Source organism: Aspergillus sydowii, assembly GCF_001890705.1.
Source record: "Aspergillus sydowii CBS 593.65 unplaced genomic scaffold ASPSYscaffold_17, whole genome shotgun sequence".
In the NCBI taxonomy this organism is placed as follows: domain Eukaryota; kingdom Fungi; phylum Ascomycota; class Eurotiomycetes; order Eurotiales; family Aspergillaceae; genus Aspergillus; species Aspergillus sydowii.
The window spans coordinates 270,346-282,462 of record NW_024467875.1 but is presented as its reverse complement, the minus strand read 5'-3'; the positions used below and the strand labels follow the sequence as shown (position 1 = coordinate 282,462).

The window sequence follows — 12,117 nt, the reverse complement described above, 5'->3', positions numbered from 1 at the left end:
TGCTTCCGTATATTCCGAATTTCCTATATGCACTGAATGACTAAATAGAATATGGCAGTGCTCCTGCCGCCGCTCACGTTCCCCCCGGACCACGGGAGCAAGGAGCATCCAGCGTCCAGTCCAGACTCCAGCGTACCAGACTTGAAGGACTGATGGCCGAGTCCGACACCGAGGGCGACTCGACCTAAAATTTGAGCTCCATCTCCAGCTTCCCAGTTACCAGAGAGACGGACCTTTGGATCTTGGGGACGGCATCCGACTGGTCTGACAGCTCTTCCGTGGAGCACTAGCACCCAACAGGCAACTGAAGGTGCAGCTCCTGGAGGAATTACGACAAAAAGGCAGACCTGAGGGCGTCACCAAGGTTCAGACTTCTGTCAACCATGGAAGCGGCGTCGATCGCCCATATTTTGGCCCGCGTACCATTATGTTGTGAATTGTTGATTTAATGGCATCGGAGTATTAACCTCTGTCGAGCATGGCGAATAAATGAGGAGAAGCAGAGGTCTGCTTGCTTGCCCTATTTGGTTCTTTTCTTTCAAGCAACAGGGGGCACAAGGCTGCAGCGAGGGGTGCAGGGGTATCATTGCCACCAGCGGCGATAGTGCCTTGGCCAGAACGCGAAAAGAAAAAAACAATTAAATAATTAATCTCAAAAAGCGTTGGAGCGACGGTACTAATCAGACTAATCAGCGGATGGATTTCCCGTCTCCGCCGCGCTAGACGCACTAATTTAGCACATAATAATGCAGCCCACTCCCGGTGCGCTTCTAGACTAACGAGTAACGACTCGAACCCCTGTTGCCGACGGTTTATTAACACCGTGTGCTAATATGCAGTTTCTCTCCGCGATTGCTGGTCGATGGCTGTTCGTGGGCTGTTTCGACCAGGGATGCGTCTGCCGCCAGAGGAGGAAATAGCCAGTCAAAATCGGTCAAAATCAGTAAATAAATAAATAGAAAATTGAAAATTAAAAACAAAAAAACCTCCGGACAGGCGGACCAACAGGGAAATGATGGATGTGATGGCAGATCATCGACGGTTCGGGACCGCGCTAAAACTCGCAGGCTGCCTGCTTTTTCGAAAAAGCTCGCCAGGACAAGCCGGGGCCGTAAAAGCCAGAGAGCAAAAAGAAAGAAGATCGCAGTGCCGGCTCAAGTGGGTCGGCCGGTTCTTACTTCTGATCGTTCGGTCCCTGCTCCCCTCCATATTATCGCCCGCTCCCCGTCCTCGACGTCTCGACGAACCTCACACTCCTTCTCTCCTCTCCTCCACCGACCCTCCCTTCGTCCTTCGCTTCTCCAGCAGTCTCTGGTGTCGTCATTCGAGCTGTTCCTTCATTTCTGCCGCTGCCGCTGCTGTGTTAATTGTTCGGTGCGTTGGCCCATCCGTGGCCCTTGCTTTCTACTCTGCGGCACCCATACATTAGCGTTTACTCCTCGATCGAGAACACACCACCCTTTGCTCCCTATCTGCGCCTTCGTCGATCGGGATCGGAAAGAAAGGGCAGGATCGAGCGCCTTTGTTTTGCTGCGAATTGCGATCACTGCTATAATTCAGGCCTCGAATCGGGTTAGTTTTGATCCTTGCGTTACAACTCGACATCTCTCGAACAGGCGGAGCCTGGAGCCATTGCGCTGCGTCATTAGGAAAATACTTGCGATTCGACGCTGAGCCGGGATCCTTGTTTGGTTGCCTTTTCTCCTCCCGTCGTCAATTCCCCGTTTCCTCGTGCCCGTCGACGACTTTACTGCCTCGTTCGACCCCCGGCTTCCAGGAACGAACGTGCTTATTCAACCTCGAGTACTCCGAATACAGCACAGCACAACTGTAGTTTATAATCTATTTTAACTGTGCAACTGCTTTATTTTTGGGTTTTGCTCACTAGGTACGTCCGCAACTTAGCAACCGGTTGCCAGACGCCTGCATTCCTCCCCATTCCTCACTCCCTAGAATCCATCCCAGCATTCTTCCACCCCCCAGTGATCCGCGCCACAACCAGACCAAAACATTGCCATCCCCTCCAGGCACCTTCCCCAGCCGCTCGAAAGAAGGAACGGACTCCAGTTACTGACGAAATGTGCTTCAGTGTCGGACGATAACTGCTCTGCAACTATCTCCAACCGCTCGTTTTCTAAAACATTACCATACCACGGTCACCCAACATTTTTTTGCCACAGCAGTCGCTCTCTTTACGCGCGTTATTCGAATGTGTGAGGATGCTCATTGATTTGACCATCTGTTGAATACTGGTCGCTGGTGGCCTCGACCTATCTCGAACTGTATAGATTCATAATATGCTGGAACATACGAAAGAAATGGAGCAAATGAAGCCTCACATCGCGCCATTGAAGATCGAAAAGGGAAACTCGAACTTTCGGCCTGCTGCAAACCGCTTCTATTCATACGACCGCCAGATTACTCCCCCAACAACTCCTCATACGACGACCACCCAGGACGGCGATATGGATCGTCCAGAGCCGTCTCGGGCGGTCTTTCACAACTATCTTCGCGCATTCTATCCTTTCCACCCTGCCGGGGATGTCTCTCCAGCAACAGTTACTCTCCCGCTGGATCAAGGTGATATTATTCTAGTACACTCTGTTCACACCAATGGCTGGGCCGACGGCACTCTTCTGGACACAGGCGCTCGGGGCTGGCTACCCACAAATTACTGCGAGGCATACGACCATGTCCCCATGCGACCACTCCTCAAGGCCTTGACTGACTTCTGGGACATCATTCGAGGAGGATGCGGATCGCCTTTGATCGACTTTGGTAACCAGGATCTCGTCCGAGGCCTGATTGCTGGAGTTCGCTTTTTACTCGAGAAGTCTGAATGTCTTACTCGCGACTCCTCACTGGTGAGGGCCCAGGAAGGTCTCCGAAAGAATCGCAAGGCACTACTGGCAGACCTGTCATCACTGGTGCGAACGACGAAGAAGTTCCAGGAAATCTCTAGCGGCCAGCCAATGGAAGACGAGGTCGAGTACATGGTTGACGAGATGCTTTTGAAAGCCTTCCGAATTGTGACTCGCGGTGTTCAATTCCTCGATGTCTGGAACGAGGAGGTTGGTCTAGGCAGGGCAATTGCAGAGTTGGAACAGCAGCAATTATCAGCCCATGATGTTCCTCCAACACCGGGGTCTGAGAGTTTTTCGCAGACGGAGGATACCCCGTCCGAGGTTGATACCGAGCGAAACGAGTCCAGACTGTTGAACCGCAGCAGACTGGAGAGTCGATTGGAAAGCAGACTCGAAAGCCGATTGGATATGAGCCGGGCTTCAACTCGGATGGACGCGTTTGAATCGCAACCCCGCCCGATGTCCGTGACTACCAAACGGATCTCTGTTTCACACCGAGTGTCTTACACCGGCCCAGCTGCTGCTACTGCCCGAAACCCAAACCTCGCTTCTGAGCGACTCACGGCCACCTACGACGCCTTCCTCGGGGTCTTGGGCTCTTTCATTGGCCTGCATTTGCAGTCTCGCTCGTCGACCGAGCTGGTCATCACCACGGAACAAGCCGTCCGCTCGTGCCGTGAACTGCTAACGGTGATCGAAGCCGTTTGCGAGCATGATACTCAGGATAGCACTTTCCTGGAGCAGGCCAAAGATACCATGTATGAGCGCTTGTCGGAATTGGTGTTCGCGGCCCGGGATGCCTTCCGGCCAGCGCAGTGCCCTGACGACGACCTCGTATTCATGCCAGACGAGGGAAAGCGCCTTGTCGATGCGGCAACCGAATGCGTGCGAGCTGCAGGCAACTGCATGGCCAAAGCTCGGCTGGTGCTCGAGCAAAGTGGTGACTTTGAGCTCTTTGCGGACGCCGCCGGCCAAGACGGCGAGAAGGAGGAAATTATCCCTCGCGCGGTTCCCGAGGAGGTCTCGGACTCTACGCCACAGCCTCAGCGCACGGTGGATGTTGACGCCCCCGAGCAACGTCCCCAGGAGATGGCACGACTTCCCCCACCTCCCTTGCAGATCCCCCAATCTCAAAATGCTGCTTCACCGTCCACTCCTGGTCTCACGGACGACGCAACACCTTGCTCCTTCCAGTCACGTGCTGGTGCTATAACACCGGCCACCACCGAACCCTCATCTTCTTTCCAATCATCAGTCCTCTCTCCTAGTCTTGACAAGCTTTCCTTTACATCCTCTCCCAAAGATCCTACCTCTGCAGACTCCTTCCGTCGCGACAGTCATGCCAAGTCTGAGGTCAGCGACTCGTATAGCCGTGGCGTGACTAGTAATGCTAGCAGCTTCACCTACAGCAACCTTCGTGACTCGGAAATGAGTGGGGTTTCTCAGACATCGACCCGGGCGACCTCACCTGACATTGGCATGGTCCCGTCGCTCAAGGGCAGTGTCAGTTACTCGACTCTTGCCGAAGAGAACGAGGAGGCTGAGGCCAATGTCTTGGAAAAGACCTACGCCCATGAGTTGATCTTCAAGGACGGACATGTGATGGGTGGCAGCCTCCGCGCCTTGGTTGAGAAATTGACTGCCCACCAATCTACACCTGATGCGATGTTCGTGTCAACATTCTACCTTACCTTCCGCCTCTTCGCCTCGCCGATGGAGTTTGCCGAGACCCTTGTGGACCGGTTCAACTACATCGGGGACACCGCGCATGCCGCTTCCCCTGTTCGCCTGCGCGTCTACAACGTGTTCAAGGGCTGGCTCGAGTCGCACTGGCGCCATGACTGCGACAATGTCGCTTTGGAGTACATTACCGAATTCGCGGACGGCCTCCTGATGCAAACCTTACCAACTGCCGCCAGGCGTCTTTTGGAATTGACCGAAAAGGTTTCTAAACTCCAAGGGCCAGTGGTTCCTCGCCTTGTCTCTTCGATGGGCAAGACCAACACCGCTACGGCGCAGTACATCCACCCCGATACACCTGTTCCTTTACCGTTGCTTGGCAAGAAGGAGCATGGCCTGCTCACGCGGTGGAAGAATGGCGAGGGTCAGATTACGATCCTCGACTTCGACCCACTGGAGCTGGCCCGTCAATTCACTATCAAGGAGTCGCGGATCTTCTGCGCGATCCTTCCTGAGGAACTGCTCGCGACGGAGTGGATGAAGAAGACGGGTTCGCTTGCGGTCAATGTGCGGGCGATGTCTACTCTCTCGACAGATCTTGCGCATCTTGTTGCAGACTCGATTCTGCAGCTCGAGGAGCCGAAGAAGCGTGCTGCGATTATCAAGCACTGGGTTAAGATCGCCAACAAGTGCTTGGAGTTGAACAACTACGACTCGCTCATGGCGATCATCTGCTCCCTCAACTCGTCCATGATCTCGCGGCTGCGACGTACCTGGGAGATTGTCTCCCAGAAGACGAAGACGACTTTGGAGTACCTCCGCGGTATAGTCGATGTATCGCGCAACTACGCTGTCCTCCGCCAGCGCCTCCAGAACCATGTGCCCCCTTGCTTGCCGTTCGTCGGAACCTACTTGACCGACCTCACTTTCGTGGACCACGGTAACCAGGCTCTCCGCAACCTCCCAACCGACGAGGGCGAGATGGCTGTGATTAACTTTGACAAGCACGTCAAGACTGCGCGCATCATCAGCGAGCTCCAGCGTTTCCAGATCCCTTACCGCCTGACGGAGGTACCCGAGCTGCAGGCCTGGATGCAGAACGAGCTTGTGCGTGTCCGGTCCAACGGCGAGAAGAGCCTCCAGACCTTCTACCGACGGTCTCTTGTTCTGGAGCCGCGCGAAACCCAGCAAGTCCGCAGCGCGATGCAATCGGAGTCGAGCTCCTCGTCGATTCTGGAGAACGCCAAGGACAAGTTTGATTTCTTGTCGTGGACGAATAATTCCAAGGCGAAGTCGATCACCACAAATGGTTGAACAACCACAACATCTTATTATTTCCACCCGCCCTCTTTAATGATTTACGACCTTGCCTTCTTCTCATGTGTTAACGGCGCCCTTTATTTTTTCTTGGAAATTCTTACGTCGGTCTTTGTTGATACCTTTCCTACCTACCTCGTCTTCACGTCTTACCTCTTTGACCGAACTGGCGATCATCTGTCTTATTACCCTCCCTGAAAGTGTTTCTTTTTGTTTTGTTTTTTTGAATCAACAGCGACGGCGGGGAAAAAGGGTCTTGTTTTAAAAGTATGGGTACATACAGTACAGGTTTATACTAGAGCCTCGCGGCTCGCTTGGGCTTATAAAAGGGCAAAGCAAAACATCATGAGAGACGAAAGATGCTCTAGCGTGATGATCCTTTTGCCTGTCGGTCACTGTTTGGATCTCTCTGCATTGGATTTGGATTTGGATTTGGATTTACTTTGCGTTGTTTGCGCTGTTTGCTTTGATTTGCGGGTTTGATTTGGGCATGGACTGCATACTGCTTATTGGGATACCTTGGGAGGACCTTGGGAGGAGTTTGAATACTTATTTGACAAGCTTAGGCCTGTATTATTGTGTATATAGCAAATAACAACAACAACATTCACAACAATAACCACTTGCACTTATCAACGATTATCCGTAATACCAAGACAAGCATGTGAGATCTCGATCCCCAACCGATTCTCGAACCGCGGCAGCACAAATCCGCAGCCAGATTAATAATCAGTTCGCCCCCAATAGTTAACTAAGTTAACTTATACTGTGCACCTGCACAATCTGCGACTCTGCCAATCTGACTCAACCTTCAAGACCCTTAAATTAGTGACTACAATTCCCCGAATCTTTTCTCCGCCCGCTTTCCAATGCCAAGGTAGAGTAAGCCCAGTGGAGGCAGCAGTAAGACCAAGACCGTCCAAGGCTAGACCAGACTGCTAGCACCACGTGATCCGCCGTGCAAATCAGCTGCCGATGGTTGAAAATCATCTCCATTTCCCAATCCCATTTCATTTTCGGTCCTCAGCCGCTCCCTCATTTATTTCATTTCATTTCATTTCCTTCTGATGGGAGGTCGCTTTCTGCGTTCTTTTGGATTTCTGCCTTATTCGCTGGTTCAGTTGATAGATAGACATATACGCGTTTTGTGATATTGGGAATTATCTCCAACTCCAGCCACAGCAAAGCCCCTGGCAGTGGCAGTGGCAGTTTCAGCCCTACAGAGGGAGCAAAAAATGGGGCCGAAAATTGAGGACAGGGAATCCCTGTCTCAGTTACAGTCTCAGTTACAGTCTCAGTTACAGTCTCAGTTACAGTCTCAATCTCAATCTCCGCAGCAGCAGCGGCGGAGAGAAACTGTGGCTGTGATCGGCTCTGGCATGGCGGGACTTGTTACGGCGCATTTGCTTGTTTGTGATAATAAGAAGAGAGAGGATGAGGAAGGGGAAAGGGGGAGGTTTGAGGTGGAGGTTTTGGAGATGGTATGTTTTATTTTTCTTCTTTAAAGTTGTTTTATTTTATTTTATTTGGTTGGTTTGGTTTGGTCTTTCTGGTTCTGTTCTTTGCGTGAAAGGTTGTCCTAATGTATCTGCAGCAAGAGAAGCTCTCGCTCGACTCGGCGAGTTATACGCTTCCCCCGTCTTCATCTGCATCTATGATCGGGAAAGAAGACGAAAAGAGTGGCAGTAAAGAGGGACAAAGAGTCGACTTACCCATGCGCGCCTTCGCCGCGGGGTACTACGACAATCTCCGCAAGATGTACGAGTATCTCGGTGTGCGGTTTGCAGAGCCGAAGTTTGTTTATAGTTTGTCTACGCTGCCTGATGATAGCGGTAATAGTATCTCGACTTCGTCTCTCTGCCAGGAGAAGAAGAGGGGCCAGAAAGAGAAGGCAAACGATAATGACGGTGATGGTATCTATTTCATCCACTCGTCAAACAACCACATTCTTCCCCCAATTCGACCCAGCGGGGTTGGCGCCGCGAAGTGGATGCTTGAGATTGCGTATCTGCTCTTTTGGTATGCCTGGTTCACGGCGGCTTGCTTTCTGGTCGTGCCCAAGGTCGCATCTCGCTCAGGGTCTGGCTTAAAAGAGAAGAGCGCCGCCGGCGAGACCCTCGGCGCGTACCTGACTCGTGTCAAAATACCGACATACTACACCTGGCGCTACCTCCTCCCACTCATGTCCAGCATCACGACATGCACGCACCACGAACTGCTCAATTTCCCAGCTAGCGACATCGTCGGCTACGCGCGCCAGACCTACCGCAAGCCGCATTACACGGTAACAGGCGGCGTCCAGGCAGCAGAGGCGAAGCTCTCCAGCGGCCTGAGCGTCAAGTTCAACACCCGAGTCACGAACGTCGAGAGCATCGAGGGCGGCGAGAAGGTCCGGGTTTCATGGAAGACCGCGCAGGGGAAAGCAGAATCGAAGGTCTACGACCGGGCAATCGTCGCCGTGACTCCCGATGTGGTAGGGAAGATCTTCGCCCCGCTGAGTGACGCAATGAGCGTCATCCCGACAACGACAGTGCAGACGGTTGTGCACCGTGATATCTCGCGCGTGCGCGGGTATAGTGCGTATCTGCGTGATAACTCGCGGCTCCAGAAACGGAAGTTCAAGTCGCTGCTGGATTCGTCTCCTCCATCTCCTCCTTCGGCGGCAGCGGATTCAGTGCCGCCCCTTACGGCAATGCACATGGTTACGGATGTCGCGGGCGCAAGGACGGAATCGATACACGAGCACCCCGCGCAGGTCCTCGTGACGACGTACGCCATGGACGGCGGGATCGACGAGTCGAAGATCCTGCACCGGGTGCATTTCACGCGTGTTCTGCGGACCGCGCAGAGCCAGGCCGTTGTCAATTCGATTTTCGGCGCGGAAGATGATTCCGCTGTGGAAACGGACAACAAGCCGAGTAGAGCATGGAAGAGCGGCGAGGGGAATGTCTTTATCGTCGGCGGCTGGTGCTGGGATGGCATGGTCTTGTTGGAGGGGTGTATTGTCTCGGCGATGCGGGTTGCGGATGCGCTGGGTGTTGATGTTCCGTGGACGAGGTAGTATATATATGAGAAGAGTTCTCTTCTTCTGTTTCGGGTTGTATAAATGATGCATTATGACTATATGACTGGCATGTTAGCGATAGATCTGAATAACATCATGTTCTCATACTCAGCCCTAATCAGGTGACATCGTGTAGATAATAGATGGCCCGTCAAGTACTGATCTGTAGTAGAACCTCAACAGTGGGAGCGAACCTACATTCTAATAGTTCCCGACAAATAGCTATCATCGAATAAGAAAGACGCATGAATCTAAAAGCAGTAATTTTCTAGAGCTACGATAAGCTAAAGAAGGGAATAACTTCTAGATATCAAGTATGACCCCAATAAACGGCCAACAGCTGAGCAGGTCTTGAAGCACCCGTATTTCTCATTTCATGTAAAGGGAAAGGGGGAATAAGGCGTAGTTCTTTCTCATATTACTGCAGAGGGTTCCATTGTTGGTTTTAGCAAGTCTTGAATGAAAGTTATACGATTTTCCCGTGAACCAAATTGATAAATAATACCTAACCAATGCTATCTTATCGAGTACATGACCCATCTGCTCATTTTCTGGAAGATCTCTCAATCGGTGTTAATATAAATAGACGTCCTGCGTTCCGTGATGCCCAAATATTTGCTTCATAAACTACTCCTGGGCCCCCTTGGCTGCCCATTGTCATCAGAGCGTCTCTTTCTTGTCCGCTCTTAATTCGACAAACGCAGAAAATGCGTCCGAGTCAGAGGAGAGTCTTTCTAGATTCGCAGGGGGTCTAGATGACTGGAACTCTGGAATGGTTTCTGCAAGTGGCCATTTGTCGGGAGAGATATTCTCGTTGCGGCTGCAGCTGCTCTGGGTGACCGCTCGTTCCTTGCACAGAAACGTCGCAAAAGTTTTGCCACGGTCGAGGATAGTGACACGGTTTGATTCTTCTTTGGGATTTTCCAGTAGGGGGATTCATTGTACCGGCTGTGTTTGGCAGATAGATATCCAAAGCCAAGTTGAGTTCTCTGGTGTCAAGGCACCGGAAACATGGCCCATCTGTCTGGCCTTCTCACACTTGATGACTTGAGTTGACCCTATACGCAAACAACCACATGCCGGGGCTGGTATAGTCAGCTGTACTGCCGTTCCGTGAAGACTGGAGCTTTGGAAGACATGACAATTGCCCTCATAGCCACTGTAGATACGTGGAGTACAGGCTCAAAATCCTTTGTTTGTTTTAATAACAGCCTTGAAGCGGCGCTGCATAGATCCAATCAGGCTGTCGATAACCCTGGTCGACAGTTCATATTTTCACGCCCAGGTGATGTATTTAACCCAGTAGTCGAACGTCCTTCAATTTATGTGTTTGGTGAGACGCCTCATGCACTTCAAGCCTTCGGCGAGCCTCATCAAGACCACCGGACTGCAATACCTCCCTAAGAAGGCTACTATCTGCAACACCGACTTTTCCCACGAATGAAAAGAATTGCTTCATGGAAATGCTTCCAATCCAGCTGGGAGCTGCCTTGCAGATCGATAAGAGGGTGGTCTTTCATGATGTAATGCTTTGGATAAGGACGCTTGACCATGGCAATAGTCTTCTCCAGGGCCTCACAGTGGTATGTATACAGTATTCTTGAGAGAACATTGACATGCGGGCATCATAAATTTAATCGAATGTTGTATGGCCGGCCGATCCCTCGGCAGTTCCTCCGCTGTAGTTATTTGACCAACCTCAGCCCCTTGAGACAGCTTCGATCCATCGGTTATATTCCCCAACGGACTTTGGCCTCGGCCAGGTATGTAGAAGTTTAGACTGGTCCAGAATATATACAGTCGGTCATGGACATGGACCTTGGCCGGGCCCTGTTCAGTCGAGAATCTTATTTCCCTGGCTGATTTGTGTTTCGGCCAAACTATCTGGAAGGATTCTGCGTGGAATGACATGCCAGGCAGACTCCCAATCATTTGTGGCTAACACAGTCTCTATAGTCTACATGGTGTAGAAGTAGAAGCTTGGGCCAGGGACGATGTGGAGAGTAGAATATCGGGCGTCGATCAGGAACGGGCGAGGAAAATTGTGGGAACACTCCTAGTATTGATATTGGGAATGCCTAGCCGTGACCGTCAGTGCTATTGAACGGTCACAGTAGAAGGGATCCCATTGAGGGAATGGAATAACTGAGATCCATGGGGCTTGATCTCCCCAAATGCACGCCAATCCTCAACAAGATGTACGTGAGGGGCATCATTTCCGCATTCTTAGGGTTGCTGTACCATAGCATAGCAGTTGGCGTGTATTGCAAACCCAGGACTCAATTCCATAATCATACACCGTCAATACTAGATCTCCGGTTGATGGGGGCTCTGTACCCGGTTGGAATCTGAATACGCATATCAGGGCATGATCACAGGGAGAACATGAACCCCATAACGCGTGGAAGAACGCTGGCGAGTCAGGGCGACAAGGTGATCGGCACGAGCAGTGTATAGGAACAGAGGTATCCATCTCCATATACTTCCCACTCGTTTGGCACCGAGGCCACTTCATCATCCCGGCTCCACTCTGCGCGGTACAAGGGAGCTAGATACCCTGGCCAACAATATGTAAATATAATGCCCATAGCCAAACCAAGGGGAACTTCTTCCGAAGCTCGAGAGACACGAAGGGATTCTGTCGGGGTTGCGTGCATGAAGGCTAAGAGCAGACCGTGGACACCCTAGGGCTGCATCGGAGATGGAGGATAACTTGTAAATCATGCCCGGACTCGTTCGAAGCTTCGGCCTTGAATGCCCTGAACAGCAAAAACACTTTCAATCCAGTTGCCAGGCCGGAGAGGGAAGCAGTCATGAAGCCTGATACTGACGACCAGACATGTCTGTTCGGTCTGTCGTAAGAACTACAACTGAACGAGCACCGTGCAGATTGCCACCCTGTAATCCCGGTGGCCACGCATCCCACGCAAATGTTTCCTCGAATCTAAACCTCGCTACCAAGAGGACACAGCAGGTAACTTACCCTGCTTCATTGTGACTGGCGAGCCGTTTGTATATAGCTCAGTATTTCGACACATTCAATTCTTGGCCTAGGGCTGATGCGGTGTTATTCACCTGCCATGGGTTCATAGTAAGTGTTTAATGTTCAGTATTGGTCGGTTAGGGTCGAGCTCGAGCTCAGTGCAGGCGTCTCCTTGAGTATGGTCATCATTCAGCTTAGGCATGGTGACG

The 12,117-nt window shown here is 51.7% G+C and overlaps 2 protein-coding genes across 2 annotated transcripts; both read left to right on the top strand.

Annotated features, from left to right (window-relative positions):
• Positions 1 to 2,318: 2,318 nt before the first annotated feature.
• On the top strand, positions 2,319 to 5,858 carry ASPSYDRAFT_62284 (guanine nucleotide exchange factor; the record flags this gene model as incomplete). The annotated part of the gene is made up of 1 exon (XM_040850103.1): positions 2,319 to 5,858. One exon carries the CDS (start codon positions 2,319 to 2,321, stop codon positions 5,856 to 5,858), a length of 3,540 nt encoding a protein of 1,179 aa, XP_040696908.1.
• A 799-nt stretch (positions 5,859 to 6,657) lies between these two features.
• On the top strand, positions 6,658 to 9,076 carry ASPSYDRAFT_51198 (uncharacterized protein). Its single transcript, XM_040848243.1, has 2 exons — positions 6,658 to 7,342; positions 7,456 to 9,076. Exons 1-2 carry the CDS (start codon positions 7,097 to 7,099, stop codon positions 8,920 to 8,922), a joined length of 1,713 nt encoding a protein of 570 aa, XP_040696907.1. The 5' UTR covers positions 6,658 to 7,096; the 3' UTR covers positions 8,923 to 9,076.
• Positions 9,077 to 12,117: the final 3,041 nt, after the last annotated feature.

Coding starts and splice junctions, on each gene's coding strand:
- ASPSYDRAFT_51198 (XM_040848243.1), top strand. CDS start 7,097: ATGGGGCCGAAAATTGAGGACAGGGAATCCCTGTCTCAGTTACAGTCT. Junction 7,343..7,455: donor AGGTGGAGGTTTTGGAGATG/GTATGTTTTATT, acceptor ATGTATCTGCAG/CAAGAGAAGCTCTCGCTCGA.